General features: G+C 46.6%; 1 protein-coding gene across 4 annotated transcripts in view; it reads left to right on the top strand.

Annotated features, from left to right (window-relative positions):
* The window catches only part of CIT (citron rho-interacting serine/threonine kinase), a 1,315,032-nt gene that overhangs the window by 81,753 nt on the left and 1,206,153 nt on the right, over positions 1-27,126 (top strand). For all 4 annotated transcript variants that reach the window (XM_078667654.1, XM_078667653.1, XM_078667652.1 and 1 more), the window contains exons 8-9: positions 6,645-6,848; positions 7,964-8,117. In XM_078667654.1, the coding sequence (XP_078523780.1) occupies positions 6,645-6,848; positions 7,964-8,117 (358 nt within the window). The remainder of the gene's footprint in view (positions 1-6,644; positions 6,849-7,963; positions 8,118-27,126) is intronic.

Below are 27,126 nucleotides of genomic sequence, written 5' to 3'. Positions count from 1 at the left end.
GAGAGAGGCAAGGGAGACATATAGGCAAGTTCAGAAAGTAGCAAAAAAACAGTGGGATGAGGATCCGTGGCGTGATCTGAAATCAGCCTGTGAAGCAAAGGGCTCAAAACAATGTTGGGCCATTATTAAGTGGGATAGAGGAGGTGTAGCTGAACCCCCACAAAATAATGTTGCCAAACAACAATGGGTAGACTTTTTTTAGACCTCAATATGCTCGCAACCCAGTTGAAGAAGAGTGTCCGCTTCCCCCAACTATTTTTTACCAAAGTCAGCTCTTTACAACTAAAGATGTTAGCATAGGTTAGACTGCGTGACTGGGAGAAGAGCTCCAGGCATGGACTGCATCCCAGCAGACGTGTTTTTAAGTGATAGATCGTCTTGGTGCCAGTACTTCGAGTTTTTAGCTAACTCTGTGGCTAGGGGTGTGCCAATTCCATCTTCATGGAAAGGCGCTGAAATGATTCCGTTTTTTAAAAAAGGTGACAAATCTCTACCGAGCAATTATAGACCTATTAGTCTTATAGACTCAGCCCAAAAACGTAAAGGTTGTTTAGTGCAAAATAAATTACAAATATGGATAGAAGAACACAATATTTTGTCCCCATATCAAGCTGGCTTTCGCCCTTGCACTAGTTCAATTGACCAGGTTTTTTTTACTTTATAGCACTCTATTGGAGGAATGTGGCCTTAACCAATGGGACACTCTATGCGGTCTTTGTAGACCTGAAATCGGCTTCGATTTAGTCCCCCGCTCCAAACTTTGGAGGGTCCTCGCTGAAGCAGGGATATCTCCAACTATTGACTCTTCTCGTCCGCCTGCTTGAGAACAACTACGCCAGAATCAGATGGGGGGCACAGGGCGAGGTGACCGACTCATTCCCTGTCGAGCGTGGTGTTGAATTTGAATTTAAAAAGCTTATATAGCGCATCGTACACCGTTACGGTTTCTTGGCGCTTTTAACGGCTTGCAATAAAAACAGAGAAGGGCCATTTAGTGTGGAAAGGCCTGAGCAAACAAAAAAGTTTTCAGACCCTTGCGGAAAAGGGAATATTGTTTTAAGGCTCGAAGGTGGTCAGGCAGGGAATTCCAGAATACCGGAGCTAGGAAGGAGAAGTTGGAACCTCCCCATTTTTTCCTGGTGAAACGAGGGACTTGCAATAGGGACCGATCAGACGAACGAAGATGTCTGACGGGGACGTAGTTGGTTAGAAGGGAAGAAATGAAAACCGGGGCCGTTCCCTGTCGTGCCTGAAAGACCATGCACCCCATCTTAAAAAGCGATCGTTGCCGGACAGGCAGCCAGTGCAGTTCCTTCAACAAAGGTGTAGAATGATGGAACCGGGGAAGGCCATACACCAGCCGGGCTGCTTGGTTCTGCACAAGCTGGAGTTTGCGTAGGCTGTATGCCGGAATGCCGTTGTAAAGGGCATTGGCATAGTCTAGCCGGGAGATGACCAAGGCAGACATAATGAGTTTAAGTGCCAAAGGGGAAAAGAAACGGGAAACAATACGAATAGTTCGAAGCATAAGAAAACAAGAAGAAACAACAGCACCAACCTGTGAATGAAGAGTGAGCTGGTTATTCATTTTTATACCCAATGTTTTGACCGTAGAAGAAGGAAGGGGGGGGGGGGGCAAGAGTGAGGGGCCAAAAGGAAGAATTCCAGGGACTGGAGGAGCCACCAGTAAGCACCAGCTCTGTTTTATCCGGATTGAGCTTCAAACGATTGTGGCTCATCCAGTCCCTGATAAAAATCATAATAGACTGAAAATTGGAGATAGCGTGAGGGGAGGAAGAGAGGTCAAAGACCAGCTGGAGGTCATCCGCATAGTTATACACGGCGACCTCCAGCTGCTGAAGTGCAAAGATAAGAGGATAGATATAGAGATTAAACAATAAAGGAGAAAGAGAGGAACCTTGGGGTACACCACAGGTGATCTTCAGAGGGTCTGCCATGAACTCTCCCAGCCGGACCGCCTGTGTGCAATCCCGCAGGAAGGACGAGAGCCACACTAGTGCTGACCCCCCGATTCCCGCCGCTCCGATACGTGAAAGCAAGATGGAATGGTCCACCGTATCGAAAGCGGCGGAGAGGTCGAGGAGCACTAGGGCTTGATGTTTATTTTGGTCCAGACCCTCCCTGAGGGTGTTTAGGACCGACACCACCACAGACTCGGTAGAGTGTCTGGGGCGGAAGCCAGCCTGGCAGGATGCCAAGCCTCCCGTAGCCTCAACATGGGTGCTAAGCACCGCGGCAACATGGCGCTCAAGTACCTTGCCCAAGTGTGGCAATAAAGAGATGGGCCGATAGTTAGAAGAAATAGATGAGTCGGCCCCTGGTTTTTTCAAGATGGGCACAATGGTAGCTACTTTAAGGGCCGGGGTCACGATTCCCTGTGAGAGGGAACTATTCAGAAAGGTGATCGGGGGCTGTGTGCAGACCGAGAAAATATGCTGCAGGATACGAGCCGGGCAGGGGTCAGCAGGTGAGCCTGACTTAACTTTTAGTAAGATTTCCCGGAACCCTGTTTCCGTGATAGGCGGAATTGATGTTAGGCTAAGCGGCAGGGCTGGTGGGCAGGGGTCAACATAAGAGGCGGAGGGAGGGGGAATGTTATTTTTAATGTTAAGAACTTTATCAATAAAATAAGCATTTAATGAGTCACAGAGGGTTTGAGTGGGAAGGGGTTTAGATGTACTCCTGTCTGAGAAAGCTAACTCCTTAACTGTCGAGAAAATTTCTCGTGGTTGCTTCTCTACTGCTAAGATTTTAGATGAGAAGTAGGTGGTTTTGGTTTCTATGATAGCTTTCTTATAGTCCTGCCGTAATGTTAAGTAGCAAATTTTCAGATGGGGGCAGTAATCCCTTCTCCAGAGTCTTTCAGCGTGCCGAAGGGACGATTTCTTATCTTTTAGGTTGGTGTCAAACCATCGGTTCGCCTCCTTAGGTCTTTTAATTGAGATCCGGCGTAGGGGGGCCGCTGAGTCGCAGCCTTCCGTAAGCCAGGTATCAATCCCAGTGGCTTGTGCTGACGAAGATAAGCCATCTAAGTCAGGCGCAGTGGCTAGGAGGGAAGATGATAACGAGATCAGATCGACCCGGTTCCAATTCCTGGCCCAGAAGTTTTTTTCCCGCGGAATCCTGGCTGGTAAGCTAAGACGGAGGGTAAAAAAAATGATGGCGTGATCGGACCAAGGACAAGGAGACACTGCTACAGAGGAGATAGGATAGTTAAGAGACCAAACTTGGTCAAGCACGTGTCCACCAGTATGTGTGGGAACATGAACACGGGAAATAAAATTTAGTGACTGGAGCAGGTCAGTGAATTGTTTCGAAGCCTGACATTCAGACGGGTCATTAGGCCAGTAGTTAAAGTCCCCCAATATAAGGAGGGAAGCATGATTAACCGTCAGCGTGGCCACTAGGTCCTGGAAGGCTGTAGTGAAGTGAGGGGTATTCTGAGGGGGGCGATATGTAAGTAAACAAATCAAAGGAGGGGAAAAGGTGTCAGAGCGAGCTACCAGATACTCAACGGAGTCAATAAAGACAGATGGAAGTAACCGGAAGTTGTACTCGGTTTTGGCGATAAGCGCCACACCGCCTCCTTTTTTCCCTACAGGGCGGTCTGCTCGAAGAGCCACATAGGTAAGAGGAAGAGCCGCCAAGAGAGCGGGGAGTGACGAGTCACCAAACCACGTCTCCGTTAAACACAATATATCTGGCTTCTGGGTGTCCAGCAAAATAAATAGGCCTGGTGATGTTTCACCGCTGACCTAGTGTTTAACAAAATAAAGGACAAAGAGGCAAAGAGGAGGGGGGGGAAGGCGGGGAAGGGCAGAACATAGGAACAGAAGGGGTGAGACCAAGGGTTGATATATTACTACTAATGACAGGTGGAAGTGGCCACTCACCTTGTAGGAGTTTCAAGCTAGCCGGGGAATAGGTAGTAAGAGGAGCAGAATGACATGCCCCTAGCCCCGGCCAGCCGCAGACGGGCTTAACTCAGGCGCAACTCCGGCGCACCTCCGTCGCGCCCGCTGCGCTAGTCCGCTGCGCTGACACATGAGGTCCGTATAAATAGACCCGTGACCAGAATGGGCGGGGTCAACAGGGCGGGTAGGGCGGGATGATTAAAATAAACAAGAAGAGTTTCGCCGCTATTACTCAGCGGAGATCAGTGTCCAGAGGCTTGTAATCAGCCTAGAAGAGAGTGAGTAATTATATTTAAAAAATATCGCGTGCCGCCAGCGAGCCCGTCCTCTGCCACAGGACAGCTCGAGTTTGGCAGGCGGAGTGAGGCGGAAACTAAATAGACCCGTGACCAAAATGGGCGGGGTCAACAGGGCGGGTAGGGCGGGATGATTAAAATAAAAAAGAAGAGTTTCGCCGCTATTACTCAGCGGAGATCAGTGTCCAGAGGCTTGTAATCAGCCTAGAAGAGTGAGTAATTATATTTTAAAAATATCGCGTGCCGCCAGCGAGCCCGTCCTCTGCCACAGGACAGCTCGAGTTTGGCAGGCGGAGTGAGGCGGAAACTAAATAGACCCGTGACCAAAATGGGCGGGGTCAACAGGGCGGGTAGGGCGGGATGATTAAAATAAACAAGAAGAGTTTCGCCGCTATTACTCAGCGGAGATCAGTGTCCAGAGGCTTGTAATCAGCCTAGAAGAGAGTGAGTAATTATATTTTAAAAATATTGCGTGCCGCCAGCGAGCCCGTCCTCTGCCACAGGACAGCTCGAGTTTGGCAGGCGGAGTGAGGCGGAAACTAAATAGACCCGTGACTAAAATGGGCGGGGTGGTGTTCGGCAGGTGTGTGTTTTGGCCCCCACGCTGTTTTCATTATATATCAACGGCATAGTGGATCATCTTAGCCGTTCCCCCACTGATGCTCCTGTTCTAGCTGGGGCCCGCGTACCTGTCCTCATGTTCGCGGACGATACGTTGATTGTTTCCCGGACCCCAAGTGGGCTCCAGAAGGCTGTGAATGCTTTTGGAGAGTTTTGCCAACTGCGTGGACTTGAGCTAAACACATCAAAAACCAAGTTCATGTCCCTAAACCAGCGGAAAACCTTCAAAGGTAAAATGTATCTAAACGGAACTCCATTAGAGCAGGTAGAGGCATTTACGTATTTAGGAATATCTCTCCATAGTAATATGGGCTGGAAAAGTCACACTGATATGGCCATTTTAAAATTTCACCAGCTTGTGGGTGCCTTATCCACGAAGCATAAAGCTTCTTTTACCAAGCCAAACACACCTGCCTTATAGATCTACAATATGAAGGTTATAAGTGCCACTTTGTATGGCTCAGAACTTTGGGGATTTAATCATTTGAACCAACTAACAAAGGCGGAGAATAAATTTCTACGCTGTTTAGTTGGGGTCCCCCAAAGTACTCCCACTGTTTCGCTCTTATATGATCTTGGCAGGCAAAATATTGAGGACATAGCATGGTTACGGCCTCTATTATATTGGAGACGAATCTGGACAACTCCAGAATTAGCCCATTATGCCCATGCACTAAAGGATATTATTAGGGCAGATCGTTTTCATTCTATCCCATGGCTTAAAGAGATAAGGGTTTTATTAACAAAGCTGGAACTTGGCCACCTATGGGAAAACACAGACATTTCAAGGTTTCCATCAAAAACAAATCTGAAAAAAAGTATTGGGAAATGATCTAGATGTCCTCTCATAGCAATAGTGTAAATACTAATCTAACAGGCCGCTTCCTTGAATTTAAACCCCGTCCACTTTGTGAGGCTTATTGGGATATCATAGAGGGTCCGTTTGACCGTAAATTATATTTCCAGTTTAGAATTGGAACCCTCCCTGTAAAAGCTTTCACCTATAAATGGTCAGTAACCCGGGATGATAAATGTCACAACTGTAAAGGTTTGACTGAGAACATAGCCCATATATTGTTCGTATGCCCCCTTTATATAAGCCCTCGTCGTAAGTGGCTAAAACCAACATGCACCAACTTGGGCACCCGGAGGTATATTGAGGCTATAAGGATACTAGAGTCAGACTGTTCACCCTGTATAGCGATTGCTGTAGCTAAATTTTTAAGATGGGCTTGGATCATACGCACTTGCACTTTACAGTCTCTAGAAGCTAGCTAAAGAACTCTAAGACATTTAAAAACGTAAGAATGGTCTTCATTTTATGTATTATCCTAGCTGATTTTCTTACATTTTTTATTCTGTAAACGACAGCAATCTAGATTTAATAACTTTTTAAACATTGTATTTGTCATGTAGTATTTATAATGTTTGTGATGGGATGTATGTTTTGCTTTTATGACATGCTGTCGAATAAAGTTTTTGAAACTGCTAAAAAAACTGCTGCTTTGACTGTTGACTACTTCCAATGCTGTAGTGCATGTTTTTCTTTGATCTTCGCATATCTTGTAAAGCGCTCCGATACCCACGGGTCTAGCTAGCGCTATATAAAAACCTCAAATACGTGTTCGCTCACTACCCTGACAGGGTGAAAGCTCTCTGGATCCTGCACTCTTGAATGGCCCAGTGATTTCTAGCGCCAAAGGGCTGCATGTCGAACAGCTCTGAGATAAGTTGTGGGTTTGGTTGCTCTCTTTGTTCTGTGTCTAAGGCCGTGAATCTCCCTTTCCTGCAGGTGGCCTCCTGCCGGCCGGTTGGCACCCCGGATTACATCGCCCCCGAAGTGCTGACGGTGGTCAATGGCGATGGGAAAGCTGCTTACGGGCCGGAGTGTGACTGGTGGTCGTTGGGGGTCATTGCTTATGAAATGATTTATGGAAAAACGCCTTTCACCGAGGGGACCTCGACCAAGACCTTCAACAACATCATGAACTTCCAGGTAAAGGGGCTGTACCTGGCCTCAGAGGCCCCTTAGTTTTGTTAAAAATTTGACTTTTAATTACAAAAGGCTTTTAATTTGGCTCTGCTGTGTTTCTATCGTGTGAGAATGCCGCCACCGTGTGGTAAAGGATGGAAACTATTGTTAGGAGAAAGCGTCAGGTCAGCGAGCAACTTTACCCGGCGCGCGCGCTCTCCTTGTTACACCCCTCTAAATCCAGGTCCGACTTATAGTGTAATGTTTATACTAAACAGTGACGACTGGAACACGATTATAGGTCTGGGTCCAGTGCGTGCCCCCTTAACAGCACCTACTTCTGTTTTTGTTAGCACATGCCGCTACACAAATAACACAGCCCCCACACCCTTCCTTGATGGACTGGAGCCTGCTAACCCTCCACCCCTCCCAGCGCCTTGAGACCCTTGCGGGTCGCGCGTAACAAACGCATGATTGATTGATTGACATAGCCTGGGGGTTCCTCGAGTTCACGTAGCCAATATTTTTGATTCGTGGTTTTAGTTTTACGTTTTAGTTTATTCTGAAGATGCTTGCCTGGTTTCAATAGGATAGGAAAACTGCTGAGCATACTTGCTGTGGGCGAGTAACACTCACTGGGCATGTTCCGCATTCTGTGGGAGGCGTTACTACTTTGTTAGATCCAGACATCCACGAGTGGGAATAGGAGCAGACGACACTGGGAATGTCCTGCATCAAATGCAGAAGCAAAGCCCTGTCCACGTTGTGGGACGCACCGTGTACATGCGGCCCAGTGCCGGGGTAGCATTTGGACTCTGCGTGCAGCGCGTGCCCGCAGCCAGCACCCCGGAGAGTCCTCCCCCCCCCCCCCCCCGATCCGAAATGTCGAGGTTCATAGGCCGTTCCATAGCAACAGAAGAATTTTAATACCCCAAATGATTCTGTGTTTGGGGTAGTTGCTCATTCCCCAATAGGTGGCAATGTGGCAGCAATCCCCAAATGGATTGAAGCCACGGGAGATAATTGTAGCGGCGCGTGCCTTCCAGCCCTGCCTGCCCCTTGGCCTCGTGCACCACACACGCTCATGTTGTCACCTTCTGCCCGCATTGAAATGTTCTTGTTTTCATTTCCCTCCCCAGAGGTTCCTGAGGTTTCCCGAGGACCCGAAGGTTAGCAAAGCGTTCCTGGATCTGGTGCAGGGCCTGCTGTGCGGCCGGGAGGAGCGGCTGGACTACCAGGGCCTTTGCTGCCACCAGTTCTTTGCTGAAACCGACTGGGACAACATTCGCAACTGTAAGTAGATCTCTGTAGATAGAGGATCAGGAATACGTCACTGCCTGGCCCTTTTATACGCAGAATGCCGCGCTAAACAGACAGCCACCATTTGCAGGTCAGGCTTGGTGCTGTTCCAGTAGGGACAGTCCAATCCGAGCTGCCGCACCAGGGGCCCAGGGCCCTCCGGTGCGAACACAAGCAGCACAGACCGGTTTCTGCTTGGACTCAGCAGTGCAATCTTTTTTTTTTTTTTTTTTTTTAAACCTTTATTAGCAAAAAATATAAAACAAGTATACGCCTACAACCCACTGGGCCGGCTATCACAAATCAACTTAAAATTACACAGCTCATAAGCCGACAACCAGGGGTCCGGCAGCCATGGTGCACGATATCAATCAATTCCTGAACGACAGGATATGGAAAGGTTTCATTTTTAAAACAACCAAACGAGAAAAAACGAAGAGGAGAAAAAACAAGGCTATGCTCTAGTTGCGTTCGTCTGTTCCATATGATGCGGGGAGCGACAGTCCAAAGACATTGTGTAAAGACAGGATAGTCCTCAGGAGAACAAATAAAGGGGGGAGGGAGGGAGAACGGGGACCCAGAGCCAGAGAATTATCGATAACACAATACAGGAAGGAGCCGAAACGCACAGTCAAGGGGAACAAGGCACTTCAGGGGGGTCAATGAAAGGGGGGTCGCATATATCTCCGCGGAATGAGTTCCATTGGTCCCATATCCTACCCCATTTTTTGGGCCTGCCACGGGAGATATAAACAATCTTCTCTCTGAACATGCACCAATCCATGTTGTCTTCCCACCTGGAGACAGACGGAGCCCTCTGGGAGCCCCACAATTGTGCAATGTCCCTTTTCGCAACCATATTCCCCAGCGTCACCCATTGAGTCTGAGCAACATTACAATCACTCGGTTCCCATACATTCAGTAAACAGCGCCTGGCTTCAGGAAGCAGCTGAACATTCGTAACCTCACCCATCACCGCATGTATTCCATTCCAAAAAGACACAACCACCGGGCACTCCCACACAATGTGGAGGAAGGTAGCAAGCATACCACAGCCCCGCCGACACAGTCCATCCTCAGAGAAACCCATACGCATCAATCGGGGACCCGTGACATAGACCCGGTGCAGAATTTTCAGCTGAACGAGTCGCAGACGCGCCGGAATCGCTACCTCTTTAGGAGAGGATATCGCGGCTTGCCAATCCTCGTCATCCAATTCTAGCCCATCTTCAGTCCAAGTGCTACGTAGGTGAACAAGCAAGTCCGATCGAGTATTAATAAGTTTCTTATAAATAAGGGAGATAGTGCTGTCTGGAACATGTCCGTCCAGCACCCTGTCTTCCAGGGGGGAGCTCTCCGGGATGTCAGAACCGGCTGGAAAAACCGACCCAATGGCATGACGAACCTGAAGGTATCGAAAAAATTCCGAAGCGGTCAAACCATATTCCTCCTGTAGCTCGGCAAAGGTCTTCACTCTATCCCTAACCCAGAGATCACCCAACTTACTGATCCCGATGAGGTCCCATCTATCAAAGCCTTTTGAAGTCCATAGTTCACCCAGCCTCTCCGCGGCAAACAGAGGGGTCGCTCTGGTCAGCCTATCCGTCCATCCAGTAGCCGCAGTCGCGCTGCCCCATACCCGCGCCGCCACCCCAGTGGGTCCCGTCAAATTCTTCCTAGCACCCCGGGAATAAAATGCCCTGTAGTAGTCCCCCCCCCCGGGCAAGAGCCACCGGTCCATTTCGAAAGCCGGATTCGGAACCGGACCATACATAGCATGATTTACGGCACTCAGTTGAGATGCCCACTAATACCGTCGTATATCAGGTAAAGCAATGCCCCCATCGTACCAGGGTAGCGTGAGCTTAGCCAACGCAATACGGGGACGGCCAGCCCACACTAGCTTCCTCTGAAGGCACTCAATTTCGCGAAAGTAGCCAGCCGGCACTAAATCAAGGGTATTCTGCACAGCATACAGGAACCGGGGAAGAGACATCATTTTAAACAGAGCTGCCCGTCCCAAGGGGGCGAGGGGCAGACCACACCAAGCCGCGACGTCCGACCGAAGCCGGGCGAGCGGAGGCAACAAGTTCCGGTCATACCGTAATGCAGGGTCGAGAGAAATATAAATCCCCAAGTACTTAAAGCCATCAGTACAAACCGGGATTGGGCATACTCGGGGCAAAGAAAGAGGATCACCGATAAGCGGAAAGATACAGGATTTGGACCAATTAATAACCAGCCCAGAGTTACGTCCAAAGGAGCGCAGGACATCAAAGAGGACACCCAGGGACTTACGAGGGGACGTCAAATACAACAAGATGTCGTCAGCATACAATGATACACGGTCCTCGAAGCCAGGGGACCACCGAATACCCTTCAGGGAAGGTTCCCATCTGAGCCAGGCGGCAAGAGGCTCAAGCGCAAGTGCAAACAGCGGAGACAAAGGACATCCCTGCCTCGCCCAAGAGCGAAGGGCTCCGAAGCTCTACCATTAACCACCACCTGCGCCAACGGCTGTTCGTACAGGAGTTTGATCCATGCGATAAATTTCGGACCAAAGCCAAATTTGGCGAGAGTGCCCCACAAATATGGCCACTCGACCGTGTCGAAGGCCATCGAGGCATCAAGAGAGACCAAGATGGCCGGTTCACCAAGAGACCCCGCCCTCGCTATGACGCCATGTAGACGACGAAGATTGAGGGCAGTGTTGCGCTGAGGGATAAAACCGGACTGATCCGGGTGAACCAGTCCGCTAATCACCGTCGCCAGTCGATTTGCCAGTATTTTCGCCAATATCTTGGGTTCGGCATTTAGAAGTGAAATAGGGCGATACGATGAGCAGCACTCGCGGGGTTTGCCGTCTTTGTGAATGACCACGATAGAGGCCAGCCTTTGGTCTCTGGGAAGAGATCCAAGGTCACGCGACGCCGCAAACATACGCAGCAAATACGGCGCCATTTTATCTGGGCAGAGCTTGTACAGCTCAACCGGTATACCGTTAGGGCCCGTAGCCTTCCCCGAACGAAGAGAGCGAATAGCGAGCGCAACCTCATCAACGGAGAAATCAGTCTCCATTTACGCCCCGTCCGACTCCGACAGACCGGGCAACTCAAGATCACGAAGTAGCAAGCGCGAGTCCTCCTCCGGCAAGCCCGAAACCGGCGCGTACACGACCCGAAAGTGCTGGGCAAACACCTCAACGATCCCAACCGGGTCCACGACTCTCGTCCCATCAACTCTCTCAACCACAGGCACAACACGATTCATTCTATCACGCCTATCCAGCCAAGCAAGCAACTTCCCCGCTTTATCACCCACATCATATAAACGCCCCTGTTGCATACGATGCATCGCCTCAGCCGAGGCAGTCACCAAAGCCCTGTAATCAAATTGCTTAAGAGCCAAAAGATGCAATATCTCAGGCGTAACCCCAGTCTCCAACCGTTCCTCCAACTCAGTAATCTCAGACTCCAAACTCACCACCTCTTCTCGGTTACGCCGCTTCTCAGCAGGAACCAGGGACAGAGTCTGACCGCGGATCACAGTCTTATAAGCCTCCCATAGGGAGACCGGGGAAGACACCGATCCCTCATTTTCGGCAAAATAGAAATTCATGCATTTGACTACCTCAGATCTGATGATGGGATTCTGAAAGTGCCATGGATTGATTGGGGCGATTCGGCCCCCATTCCCCAAACAGATATCCAAGTGGAGCCATATCGGGGAGTGGTCTGAGATCCCTCTAGCCAGGTGTTTAATTTCACGCACAGAGAACAACTGCACCATCGGCACGAGGATATAGTCAAGTCTCGAGAGACTTCCATGGGCTCCCGAGTGGAAAGTATATTGGAGTCGGCCAGGGTGCAGTTGTCTCCAACAATCGGCCAGCCCGAAGGCATCCAAGAATTTCCCCAACCATAACTGTGATGCAGGGAGGAGTCTGGGGGGACTACGATCACTCTCACCATTCACCACAGAGTTAAAGTCACCACCCAACACCAGCAAACCATCAGGGAAACCCAGAATCACCTCACCCAAATCGGCAAATGTAGTGGATTGCAGCCCAGGCGGAACATATATCGACAGTATGGAAATCCATTTCCCTTCCCATCGTCCCGTAATGCCTGCATAGCGGCCCCTGTCGTCCAACACCGTACCATCTATCTCCAGGGGAAGGGAATTCCTGATCAGTATACCAGCCCCTCTCGACCCCGTAGTGAAGCCGGAGTGAGCCACCAAACGATAACCTCTTCTATTCAATGCGTGACATGTATTGCCCACCAAATGGGTCTCTTGGAGCAGGACCACATCCGGGGAACACCTCTTCAAGTATTGCAGCACAATCCCACGTTTAATCCTGTCCCCAAGACCGTTAACATTCCAGCTCAACACCCTAAGCCCCCTACCCCCCATCCCGAAAGAAGACCAACCGCCCCCCCCATCCCGGAACAGTCCCATGACAGTAGATGTAAAGCAAAGCGCAGCCTTGAAACAAACAAATAGAAAAGAGCCCCTCCACCACCCCCAGTGAACCCAACAAACTCAAACCCCCCTCCCTGCACCCCTGCGGTAGACCGAAGAGCCACCCCAACTTGCAGTGTGCCTGTCGCCCCATTAAACTAACCTACAAAAAGCGAGAAAAAGTCCCCAGAGGAGGAAGATCCCCAGAACCCCCCCCCCCCACCCCCCCCACCCTCGGGCATTCACACAATGCTTGAAACAGAGTCTCTAGGCCACTGCAACGGATCCTGGTTCGCCGATGTAGACTCACTGCTCCTGGTCCTCCACGCCTCCCTCAGCGCCTCTCGTATCCTCCGGGCCTTCATGTCGCGTCGATAGTGTCCAACCAGTCACTAACCACCAAAGGGCGGTCGAAGAAAAGCGCACGATCAGCATGTTCGATTCGCAGACGGGCCGGGAAGAGCATGGCATATTTCAGTCCCAGGTCCCTGAGGCGCCGTTTCACACCCGTAAAGCCCATCCTTTGCTTCTGCACTGCCTGGGTGAAGTCCGGGTAAAAACCAATTGAAGCATTCTCAAATTTAGTGGGCCCACTGGTTCGGGAAGCCTGCAGGATAGCGTCTCTGTCACGAAAATTGAAGAGTCTAGCAATTATGGGCCGCGGGGCGGCTCCCGTCTTTGGCTTGCCACCCGGGACACGGTGGGCCCGCTCCAAGCGAAGAATTTACTTATGCCATTCGGCATCAGATGCTTGAGCACAAGGTCCTCCACCAGGATATCAACAGGCATGTCGGCAGAATTCTCCGGGACACCCACAATGCGAACGTTATTGCGCCTGGCACGGCCCTCAAAATCTTCCAGCCGATTAGCAAACAGATCACAAGTAGTCCGAAGATGGCGGACCGTGGTCTGGAGGTCCGAGACATCCGTGGTCAAACTAGCGGTCTTGAGGTCGAGAGATTTGACACGCTCGTTGGTTTTCCCAAGGTCTGCTCTGATGAGGGTGACATCGATCGCCACCGTATCTATCTATCTTAGCTGCCAGGGTTTCATATTGCTGGCCCATGGTGGATCGGACACTCGCAATAGCACCCATAACGTCTTTCAGGGTCGGCTCCTCGTCATCAGGAGTACCGTCCCCAGCTTCTTCCAGGGCACCACTTGATCCGCCCGGGGATCCCCTCGGTCGAGTAAAGCGATCAATGGTCTGGGACTGGGTGACCCCCCCCTCGGGACGAACCTCTGGCTGTTCTGCCCGTCATGGCGTGTAAGGAGCCCAAACTGGAATAGCAGAATCCAGTCAAATGATCCTCGTCGTGTCAGGCTCGGAACTGCGAGTAGACAGGGACACAGCACTTGTAAAAGGCTGGCAGCGATAGCAGAATCGGAACTCCGATCGGGAATTGGGCGTTCTCAACAAGGAGCAGAAATGAAACCGAAAGTACATCAGGGGCAAAGGGGGTGGCTTATCAGCCGTTGTTGTTCAATTGCCACCTGGGTACCTCGGGGACGCAAGCCCCCGGCTGGCATACGATGTAGGCCTCAAAGTTCAGGGTGCAGTAAGTCCGGTATCCGACGGCCAAATCGCTTTTGGAAAGGATCACTGGCATCAGCAGGGCATCAATAAAAAGTACCCGTCGTCGTAATCAGGATCAGTGACAGGATAGTCGCGGGAGGCGTCTCGGGAGCCCTTAGCTCACGCGTCCATCTTGGAATCGCGCGAAGCTCCTCCCCCAGTGCGATCTTTTTTGACCTCCATGGACAAGGGGTGCAGGGCTCATATTTCAGCACGCCCATCACACTTAGGGTGTCACATTGAGGAAATCAAATAGGCGATGCCTGAAATACTTGTAATAATTTTAGCCATTTTAATTACTTGGCGCTGTACCAGAGTCCAGCGTTTTTATGCCCACTAAGCCTCTCTAGACAGTGAACCAGTCATATGCAGATTTGCCTTAGATCTGCTCCAGTTGGAACTGGCCACCACCAACTGCATCTTCTGCAGAGGGAAGCACACTGCAGAATGGTGTCGGCCTTTTGGACCTCATTACTGAGGTATAAGCAGGGCCACTGGAAATATGCGATTCTATGGCCGTGGCGATTTTCGCATAAATATGTATTTGCTGCATTTGCCACAATTTCCTGCTGCATAAGCTGCAGATTTTAACAAACAAATTATAATTTCTAGACTCTGGGTCTCCAAGCTTTTCTGTAATGAGAGGTACTTATGTTCAATAAAACTCATTGAGAGCTACTAATATTAGTGTTGTGTATATATATATATATATATATATATATTATATATTGTATACAAGCATCAATCACGAACAAGGTTTGAAAGGAGTAGAATATTTTCTTAAAACTCGTCCAGCTGAATATGTGTCACATAACAAAATGATATTGTCATTAATCAAATGGTGTCTTGAAAATAATTACTTTGCCTTTGGTAAGGAATACTACAGACAGAAGAGAGGAGTGGCCATGGGGGCCGACTTTTCCCCGAGCTATGCGTGCTTGCACGTAGGGTTCTGGGAGAGGCAGGTCCCCATGGGCCAATATCAAAATGAGAGGACCAATAGGATTTGTTTGTGGCGGCACTTCATAGACGATGTCTTTGTTATCTGGAGAGGAGATACCCAAATTGCTGTGGATTTTGTAGAAAGAATTAATGTGAATGACTACAACCTTTTTTTCACCTCACATCAGAGTGCCAGTAAAATTGAGTTTCTCGATGTTCAGGTTGTTGTAATTGATAACAAACTGATGACAACAGCATATAGGAAACCCACAGCAGGGAACGCAATTCTCCATGCGTCGAGTGCACATCCCAAGCATTTAATATCGAGCATACCTTATGGTGAGGTATTGCGACTTAAGCGTGTCTGTAGTTCTCCTAAAGAATATGAAAAGTGCAGAGATGAGAGCATAGTAAGACTGCGTGCCAGGGGATATTCAGAAGACACACTTAGCAGAGCCATCAGCAGAGCTGACACAAAATCAAGAGCTGAATTATTGCCTATACAGAGAAGATTTGCAGGTGAAGTAGAATCTGGTAAAGAGAAAGATGCGCCAAGATTGATAACCACATTTAGCAGGCAGGAGCGCAGAATAAGAGCCATATTAAATAAAAATTGGCCAATTGTACTAACAGACAGCATCCTGAAGGAAGACCTTCCAAATAAGCCACAGGTAACATTCAGGAGATGCAAGAATATGGCTGTTCAACTGACACAACCACTGGAGGCAGGGGCAGCTGCTCCCACGTGGATGCCAGTTAAGCAAGGATTTTTCAAATGCTCCACATGCCGAGCTTGCACTATTGGTGTTAATACCAGCAAATACAGCACACCCTTCAGTAAGAACGAGCTAAAAATAAAGGGGAATTATGACTGCCGTACTGAATTTGCTGTATATATTCTCACGTGCACCTGCGGCCTAAGGTATGTGGGCAGCACGATCCAGCCGGTGCACGTGAGAATATTGCAGCACATTAGGGCAATCATCAACAGTGACTCCACCTACCCGGTGGCCAGACACTTTAAGGCGAAACATGATAAGGACTTTAAGTGTTTATCATATTATGTCATTGATGCAGTACCAACCCCGAGAAGAGGTGGAGACAGGGAGATCTTGTTAAGACAACTTGAGACTAAATATATACTTAATCTCAATAGCAAGTCTCCTAACGGTTTAAACACCACGGAGGACATGCACACGTTTCTGTAGTAAATCCTGATGAAAAACTCAATCTGACAATGTTACAAGAAAAGTTCGTGAAAAAGAATGTCATTGATTAGCATCCACGTTCAAAAGAATCTTTTTTTATTCAATTCACTTATTTTTTCATTTGTACAGCACTATGCACTTTCTGTTGAATCTATGAGTTTTAATATCTTATGAGCTTTTAGGGGGGGTGATTTTTGGATATCCAGGCTTGGATTTTCAATACCATGTAACCCAGTGTCAGCTCATAGAAAATAATCATTACAGTTTACATGGAGATAACGGTTCTGATCGCAATGATTTGTTTGTTATGAATTTAATCAGTTGCAGCATTTGCACAGAAACGCGATTTGCACTAATAAACGTAATTTTGCACATATCAATTTTATAGGCATTCAAGCCGAGATGTTTTAACTTCATATTGAATATTTCCATAAAGTTTTTAATATGAGATGTTTATATAATCTATGCATCAGAATGCACATAATAACTTCAGGCATTTATGCTGTCACTACCATCTAGACGCAATGATGCAGGATAATGATAATGAGAATTGAATCTCTAGATATGCATCTGTATATGTTTAAATTATTTATTGTGCGAAATTGAAAATCGTGAGAGAACGCATTTATGCAGAAATTTGTACATAACGTCATTAATATGAACCTATCCAATGTTTTAACTGGCCGCTATTGATATATGAAGACATAGCGTCGACAGAAGTATTTCTTCAGTGTTTGTCATCACATGACTGAAATGTTTGAAAAAATGAGTATTTAAGACCATACCAAACTGCAGTGTCGCTATGTGATCAAGGTTACTGGATAACCGAAACGCGTCATGCCTGGAATACCATTTTATGCGAGCTAATAAATCTTCCCACTGATAACTTACCTGCTGCTGGGGGTCCTTCTTTCTGTTTGGTGTGGAATCGCCGAAAGTAACAGAATTTGCAAATATATATATATATATATATATATATATATATATATATATATATATATATATATATATTTTTTTTATATGTATAATAATTCAACCAAGCAAAAGCTTTCTAATTTAATAAGCTGGGCTGCACACAGGTGAGCTACTCAGACGTAGCTGGAGAAGTATAGTAGCTCATGAGCTGCTGGTTGAAAAAAATATCCGGACTCTGGTTCCTGTACACAGGAACGCTTTTCGCTAAGTTTGACTGTACATCTTTAAGTTGCTTATTGTTTTATGTGGGTGTTATATTGTTACTAATAAGGTGAAATGTAGTCTATTACACTATTATCAGGTGTAAAAATGACAAATTGTGAAGTAATACGGTCACGAAATGTGCCGCATTATGCTGCATAATTTGCTTTTTCTTGCCGCATAATTTGTACAGCTCTACCACAAAATGAGGTCCTCCCCTGCCGCATAATTCCAGTGACTCAGGCTGTAAGTTCGTTTCTATGCAGTGGCATCATGAACCCCCACCTTTAGCTTCTAAAGTGGGGTTTATCACCATACCCCATGACCTTGTAACCCGAGTCCCGTTAAAACATTTATTTGATTTTTACAACTCTCTTCTGTCTGTAGGCCAAAGCTCATAATAAATACTTAATCTGGGCATCGTTTGGATGGTGGGTGTCAAAGGCTGCAGCCCGAGCCAAGTTCAGTGAAGGATTCGGAGACTGTAATAATGAAAACATAGGAAAAGGGCTGGATGAGCAGCAAATAAAGTGAGTGAGATAGATAAATGTATGAAAGGAAAATGGTTAGATAAAAACTGCAAAGGGGGTGGGAAGAAAGTAGGAACAAAGGGTTAAAGGAAGAAAATGTGAACACGGTGCATGAAATGAAAGGGAAGGAAAGTTGAAAGTGAGTGAGAAAGGAGGAAAAGGTTAAAAGGAAGGGTGTGGATGGATGGAGGTATCGATGGATGGATGGATGAGTGGAAGGATCAGATGGTGAGAGAATGGAATCATGGGTGAAAATGGATTGAAGGATAAATCAACGGTGGAGGAAAGAAATGGAAGAGTGAAAGGATGAGTAGATGTAAGGGTGGACTGATGGATGGATGGATGGCTGAAAGGATGGACCGATGTGTGAAGGGAATAGTCAGTGGATGCAAGGAATGGTGAAAACGGCGTATAGAAAGCAGAACGCTTGGCTGTGGGAGTGCATGTGTGAGCAGATGGATAGTCGATGGATGGAATGCAGAAAAAGATGGTGCAGTGTTGGGATGAAAGGATGGGTTAGTGGATGGGAACGTAGGAGGGTGAATGGATAAGTAGGTGAATGAAGGAAACTATTCACGGATAGGTCTGGCTTTCTATATTTGCTCACTTTGCGCCATTATGGGTTTAATTCAAAGTAAGGGATATTTTAATTTTCTGTCTAATCTCTTGTTTCTATAGCACAGTGATCAAAAGAACCGTATTTGGGCATTCTCACTGCTCTTTTGGCACCAGACGGTCAACAAAACGTTTTCCAATCACATTGAACATCCTTCTAATAAAACCGAATACAAATAGAATTCAAAGCTCTGTAGCAATCATTACAGGTGTGGCATGGATGAAATCTAAAGCATGTTTAGGAGTTCAGAATGCATGGTCAATACATATTTGATGTTCAAACCTATGAATTAACGTCTAAGTATCATATCCTTAGCTTTCTTGAAGTACTTCTCTCTGCCACATGGAATTAGTCTACCACCATGCATTAATGTTGTGGGGACTTTTGCCTCATACACTTGACTCAGTGTTGACATGTCTCTTGCCCTGTGGCATTAAACAACGTTTCACCCTTGCACCATGCTTTAACTGCTGCCCACGAGGCTGTAATCTGGTTTTTATGGTCTGACTTGACAGCGCTGCTGTTACCAGACAATTCTGTGAGCATCACTACAGAGAGCCTTTGGTTCTGCCCACATGTTAGGAGCCAGGAGTACATGTTCTGATTGGATAGAAGTTACGTGCTTCCCCCCGCTCCCCCAAAAAGTGCTTTCCCTCCACCTAGCTGTGATATTTCTATTTATTTATCCTGCAGTCTAAGGTTGAATTTTCAGGGGCGCACACATTACATTGGAATACTATTAAAGTGTCTTATATAACTAGATCATTTGTTGTTTTTCTCTGGCTTCAGCACAGATGGGAGGAGAGCAGTCATTAACCTACATGGATTTTTATGTCTGGCTTGACAGTGCAACTGTGATATTGCCTTTAAACCTACACCACAATTATTCTTAAGGTTGTTTATTTCCACATAAATACATATCTATTCCAATGCTATTTACTTGTCATGCTTCACATTGCCATGCAACGTTTCTCTCAAGCCAGACCTATTGGTATTGTCAGTAGTTGTTGAATTTTGTGCCACCACTGTTTTCAAATATATCAAGCCACTCTTTCAATGCCAGTATTCCCTATCTTCCAAATAAAGTACATTTTCTCACAGTATTGTCATATACAATTGTTTTGCTTTTGCTGGCATTGAACGAAGGCTAATGCTAGTTTGAACATGAATCCTGTTTATTTAGACCCTGCTGCTGGGCAGTCGGTGTTAAATCAAGCAGGATTGTATAATCTGCATACAATAATATTTGACTATCCACATTGCCACTTGAGGGAGGAAACGTTCTTAAAAAGTTTAGAAACAGTAGATCTGCCAAACAGAGTAAAAATTGGGGTGAGGGACTGCACACTTGTTTAGACCGCTCCATACTGGGCCTTTTTCTGAAAGCCTCCATCTGCCCCAATCAGACCAAGAGATCTGAATGTAAGGCAGTGAACACGTTTATGTAAAAAGGTTTGTCAACCTTGTTGAAAACATTGAATAACCAGTTTATTCAACTAATGCTGCACAATCCAACTGACCTCTAAGTATAACCTATTTTTCTCAGATGATTAGTTGCATCATTAAATTATCCTAGACTGCTACATTCGCACAGAATCTGGATTGCTCCTTCGGTAAAATACCTAATTTCCTATCCCAAGATTGTATATGCCCCAGTACGCGTTTAGTTAAAATCTTCCCAGACTAATCTAGCGGTCGAATTTGAAAGTAATTTAAAGGAATATTTACATGATCTTTATGGTGTATTAGGAAGATACTCCCTTTGCAGGATGCCAGAATATTTCCGGGACCCAAACATTCTTTAAGTGAAAACTCTCCTTAATTCGGCATCCTTCTTCATAGCTTGCCTGTGGGAAGGCCACCAGCCCCTTGTGCTCTTGACATCTTAGCTGTCCATATTGGGAAGGAGACTTCATCAGCTGAGGGGGTGGAGACTGTGGAGTGAGTATATAATCTTAGAGCAGAGATGTAGACAAGGTTGCATGTGATGCATGGAGCTGGGTAATAACTACCTCGCATTGACTGCACTAATGGGGAGATAAACTGTAACTTTCTGAGAAACTGTTGCTTTAGTTTAGAACATCTAGCCAGAATTAGTCATTTGAAAAGGTATGGGAGTTTATGGATTGAAGTACAGATATCCTGGACCAACCTGCTTTTATTAAAAAATACATTTAGTTTTAGTTCACTTAAAGTTACGTATTTTAGAGCACAGTACTCCTGTCCTTTTAGCTTTTTGCTATACATGCATATTATGGGATGTAAAGTTTGTGTTGGTTTACCCAACTCCATTGTACCCCTACCTCCTATGATAGTAGTGAATGTAATTGGTGCTAAATTTAAAGACAATCATAACAACACCACTATGAGACTCGTGAATTTACGAATCTGTCTCAGTCTAACTCAAACCATTCACCAGCTATCTGCCACATGACTGTAGGAAGAGGGTTCTTCACCAACACTCTGGTGGGCATCTTATTTGAATTTCAGTAACTTGGGATGTCTGCTCCTGTGCCTCCTCTGCAAGCTTGAGTCTTAATTGTCTGCAACCCATGCACTGGTTTTGAAAAGATCTCCTCTTATTTTTGTCCTGGCATGCATGCTGACAGACCTGATCCCTCTTCAGCTGCTTTCTTGGTCTGATTCCTCGGTTTCGTGCAAAATTACAACTTTGTCTCATTCAGACCCTTTAGTAGCTCGATTAGTGCTCTACTACTGCCCATACGCTGACCAGAGTTGTTACACGTTCTTATACATCCACCTTCTCCTTCTCCTCTTATGCTTAACCAGTTCTTTGTTGCCCGTTTCACTTCATTCTTGATCTTCTGCTTCCTATTGTCTTCTTTTCTAATCATCTCTGCCTTTTTCTCGCTTTCTTCTAAAAGGCCAGTGATCCGAATTAGACTGTCTGCATGGGAAGCTATGACAGACATGTCTTTCAAGCTTGGATTCACATGTTTTTGGCCATGTTCCCACTTAAGAATGATAATTTTCATCACCTAGAATGTGCGCATAGAGTTTGTTAAAAACTCGTTTCCATTAATTTGACGTTTCTCACATAGACTTAAGTTAATTTCACTATAAGAATGACTTGGCGTTTGAGGAAACGCATCAAGTTGTGAACTCATTCAGTGTGCACATTCTTTTACTCTCAGTAAATATATGCGGAATTTAGCTTCTTGGCCAGGTCTTTGTGAAAACTTTGTTGGCCTGGAGAATGGCTTTCCAATCAACAGGTTCCAGAGCTGCAAAGTGAGAGAAAGCCTCCCCTTAGTTAGGATGAAAAATGTTTCTCTATCAAAACCTGCTATCACCATTTGTTCTGCACCCCATCAGTCCACTATTCTCAAACTGCAGCGGTGAGACGGGATACTGTTCATACAGCTGTCTAATACAGCTTTGTCTGCCTGATGCCATACATGTAAGTTTGCATTATATGTTCTTCCCCTTTCCCCCCGCGCAGATGCACATACTTACTGGAATCCTTTTTTTGCACATTATTGTAATCAGAATCTAGTTATCTGCTGATGCACAACTCCTGCATCAGGACACTAGTTCTATTTTTATCTTTATTCGTTTTTTTAACATTCTCTACTCTCTAGCTTGGATAGCTTGTGCCACAACTCTCTAGTTTAAGAACATGCACATCATGTCACAAGCTCCTTGCAGTAGTTGCCCTACATTGCCTCTGCATCTACTGTTTCTGAAACAGACCTCTTTACACGTTTGTGTTGTAACCTAATGTGCATGTAGTGCAAAGGTGACAGGTGACATTGAATTTCATCATTAAGAAGAGGAGTACTAGGGCTCGGAATCTGTTTGAGGTACTGAGCACCCTTGTTGTCATAGAGGCAGCAAGGCGCGCTTTCCAGTTGCCCTTCTGTTGCATGGAAGCCTTTCCCTAAAAAGATGGTTAAAACAACCTGGTGAAGGAAGTACCTGGTTACTCAACCATGTACACGGTTAGGTGGAGTCCTACTCTCCAATATATGCAGAGGTTCCTGGCTGCCTTTGCACCTTGGAATCGAGACAGAGTCTCTTGGATACCCTGCTGTCTCACTGAGAGGTCCATTGAGGCAAATCTAAAGAAGGACGGTCAAATCTGTGTATGTGCTGGCCACTCTGGTAGTTGAATCATTGAGTACAGCATATCTTCTGTGGGCTTCCTCTGTCATTTGTTCTGTTCTCGTCGGTAAGTCTGACATGACTCGTCCTATTTCTGACTCCTCCTGCCCTGATGCTAACCCTATGTTTCTTTCAGACGAGGAGGCTGCTGAGAAACACAAAAATGCAGAGTGGGGGCTTGAAGTCTTATTACAAGAGGCTTTACAAGAGGTGTCTCTCTACGGATGCTCAACTCAGCTGACTGGCTATTGGCTAGTTAGACATGATCGCCCCTTCCAATGTGGTGGAGGCGTCGCAATTATTTTTAAACGCACCTTTAAGTGCACCTTCAAAGAGGTGGACACTGCGAAAAATAAGCTGCCTCACATTCGGCTAGCTCTCTCTGGAAGCAGCACTCTAACTGGACTTCTCATTTCCCTGGGTTGGCCAACAGATTTACCTCGACGTTTTCATCACCCAATTTGCTCTACACCACAATAAGCTGCTAGTCTTGGGTGATCTCAACCTTCATTTTGAAGACCGCTCTTGCCCTGGAGCTACCTCTTGAACTAGAGAACTATAAACCCTCCATCTGCTCCAACTAGTGTCCGGACCCACACCTGCCAAAGGGCACACGTTGGATCCCATTTTTTCCTACTTTCCTTCTCTTTCAGTGGGAATCCCTATTACCCTGCCCTGATCTGAAAACCATTTGCCCCCCCTTTCCTTTCTTCTATATAAACCTTCCCTCCTCGCATACCAGGACCAGCCAGTCCTATCTAGGAAATGGGCCAAGGTCAACTCTTAGACCTTCACACCTGCCTAAGCTGCTTCTAATCCTAATATAGGCATGGACATTGACATAGATATAGTGGTAAACAATCTAGGCAAATGGCTGACCTCGACCTTGGTTAGTATAGCCCCCCTGGTTCCCAAACGGAATTCTAGAATCTTTCCCTCTGCACCCTCGTACAGTCAGCAATTAGCGGCGGCCAAGAAATGCTGCAAGCGCCTTGAACGTGACTGGAGAAAAGACTATAGCCTGACCAGTCACTCTCGCCATAAACTAGCACTAAACCAGTACCACAAGCTTATCAGAAGCTCGCGTAGAGAGTTATATGCTCAGAAAACGTCTCCATATTTAAATCTTTATCCTTTTTCGAACATATCTACTATGGCTACTCCTTACACGGAATATATGCAACAACATAGCCACCTTCTTTTCCCTAAAAGTGGCCAAGATCTATGACACCTTTGCCATCGAAACCCAGAAGGCAGGCTTTCCATAAGTCATGGTCAACCCCGGTAGGCTGGTCAGTCCCCTCTCTTGATGAAATATAGACTTGCATGGACCCAGCCCGCCTGGACCCAGCCCGCCTTAAGTTCTTCGCTTAGATTCAGCAGGTATTCTTCCTCATCTTAAAAAACTGATTACCATGTCCCTCAACTTAGGTCTAGTCCCCAAGAAATGAAAGCATGCTATGGTGCTCCCAATATGTAAAAAAAAGTCTCGAGATCATTTTATCCTGGAAAACTTTAGACCCATCTTTCTTCTGCCATTCTGTGCAAAATTCCTCGAAAAACACGTGAAGAATCTGCTAACTTTGAATCTAATGACCTGCTTCATTCCTCCTATTCTGAGTTCAGGGCTAACCACTCTACTGAGTCCACCATACTCTTTGTAGGGAAAACTCTGAGACAGAGCAATGACAAAGGTCAACCCACAACACTAATATTGCTTAACCTGCATAGAGCTTTTGACACAGACTCCCATGGCCTCTCAGTACAGAGGCTAGGGTAGTGCGAGGTTGGTGGCAGGGCGCTCAAATGGTGGATCTCTTTTCTTCAGGATCGAATTTCAGGGTTACCCAAAATCCATGCGCATCTGAGATTCTTACTCTGTCACAGGGAGTCTCCCAGGGCTCTATTCTCAGTCCCACTCTGTTTAATATATACATCCACCCCTTAGCAGAGATCATTGACGGACACCAGGTGCAATTGGTTTTGTACACTGATGACACTCAGTTGTCACGCTCTTTCAGACTGAAGATGCTTCAGCAAATCTATTTAAATCCTGCCTGTCAGAGATTACCGCCTGGATGGCCGACTGCTGTCTGAAATTAAATGCCAATAAAACAGAACTCTTGATAGTGGGAAGAGCCCCCTTGATCTGGACTTCAGCCTGGTGGCTGAACACCATTTGCCAGCTCCCAGAACCCAAACTGAACGTTAAAAATCTAGGGGTGTGGTTTGATTCCAAACACACCTTTGAAAGCCAGATCAGCAGTGTCGCTAGGAAATGATTTGACATTCTTAAAACCATTCGAAAATCCTAGATCTACTCCCGCTAGAGTCATGGAAAACCATTGTTCATGCCCTAGTAACATCACAGCTTGATTACTGCAACATCCTATATCTGGGAGCCACCAAGGGCAACTTAAATCCGCTTCAAAGAGTACAAAATGTGGTGGCTCGCCTGGTACTCAATCTTCCTAGAAAATCATCTGCTGCAGCGGCTCTGGCCCATCTTCATTGGCTTCCAGTAGTAAAAAGAATCAAAGCCATGTGCTTCTGCCGCAGAATTCTGTCCCACAAAATCCCAAATATCGTGGATGCTTGATCCAACCTTATGCTCCTACTCGTGATCTTAGATCTTCCACAGCTAAGATAGCCCAGGTGACCCGGGCAACTAGAGCCAGACTAGGGGCACGCTCTTTTTCCTTTCCAGCTTAAAAAAAACCTGGTATTCTCTACCACCCTATCTGAGAGAAAACCCTCTGAGAAAACTTCAGGAGCAAACTGAAAACTTGGCAGTTCTGCTCTCCTTAATCCTTTCATCCTCTATAGCTCCAACCCCCATCTGCTTACTAGTTATCGGTCTTTCCTCCGTAGGTCCTTGGTCTCAGCGCGGGGGCACGCCGTTCCGGTGTAACCAAGGCTTTATAGATCATGTGTCATTATTATTATTAATATCACTCCTCCTTGCCTGTTGCAGAAGAGAGGTAATAGACATAAGAAGCAGCACATCTACTGATAGAAAATGACCACAAGGGGCTCCGCCCCCCCCCCAAGAAGGTTGACCTTCATGTGATGTCCTCTCTTAAAGGCCCTTTTGCGCTGGAATAGCTGTGAACCCGGGAGCACATGACCCTGCCCACCTCCTTCTCACTCCATAACTTAGGTAAACTCAAGTTCCCAAAGGGACAAATGGTACATTCTGTCTTTGTCCCTTTACAGATAAAGTGGTCAGTGAGCGGTCTTCTCAGAGCTCTATTGATTTGGAGTTTCCCTACAGCCAACCCCCTCTTTTGGAAGGTGAACTCAACTGCAGATAGATCTGATATCTCTGACCAGTTCGATCGAGTGTAGGTGGGTCTTGAGTTGACTCAGCTTGCTTTGCTTCCCTCATATCCTATCTCAGATGTTGTCATTCTGTTGATTCCCCTCTTCACTTACGACATTTTCCTGGATGTCTACAGTGCTAAGCTATAAACTAGACCATTTTGGCTACCTCTGGATGCCTCCTCCTGGCGCCAGATGGTCAGCCCCTGCTTACACCAGTTCCCCTGTCTCTTCTAGCTTCAGAGCATCTGTTAGTTCTGCTCGCACTCCATTATATCACAGATGTGCCATTAAGCACCAACCTCAATGCTCTCATCTAGGCTGATACCTGCGAGCACAGGGACCTGCCCTCAACTAAGCAATTGTATTCTATGTCAGGCATAGCCCTGAGCCTCTATCCATTGAGATGCCAGTGCCCCTCTACGAAAATGAGGGTGCATATGCAATTGGCAGAGTAATGGCTCTGCCATCAAAGCTAAGAGATCATCATGGGATGCAGGTGCTCAACTAAAAAAAATTGCGCAACCAAAAACAGCTTTACCTTTTGCTTTGGAAATTCCCAAATATGATGCCAACCGTAAATATCCTGATGAGCAAGGCTTTGTCTTCCCGAATTAGCTAATAATGCAAAACGCATGGTTTTCAGTTCAGGGAATCTCATACAGGCCTCATGACGGAATCTCATACATGCCAACACCGATGTAATAATTTCTCAACAAACTCCATGGTCTGTGGTGCTAGTACAACAGTTAAACCTCCTTCCTATTAGTCTGTTTCCAGGAGATGTATACGTTTATGCTTCCCCCTGTGATGAGAAGTGACTGAATTAAAACTGCTAATGCCTCATGACACGACTGCCATGACCAAGAACATCTGTCTTCCAATGTGCAGACAGGCAGACGTAGGCCTTGTAAAATGTACTCAGCCTTGATTGGAAGAAACATTTCAGCCCCTCCACCAACCAGGTGCTCCAGCAATGTCAGAGAAGCATGGCTAGGAGAAAATTGTCGAGTGTCATTCAATAACTGTTGGCCAGACCATAATC

The sequence above is a fragment of the Lissotriton helveticus genome, chromosome 11 (assembly GCF_964261635.1).
Source record: "Lissotriton helveticus chromosome 11, aLisHel1.1, whole genome shotgun sequence".
Lineage (NCBI taxonomy): Eukaryota > Metazoa > Chordata > Amphibia > Caudata > Salamandridae > Lissotriton > Lissotriton helveticus.
The sequence above is the reverse complement of the archived record's forward strand: the minus strand, read 5'-3'. Positions and strand labels throughout refer to the sequence as shown.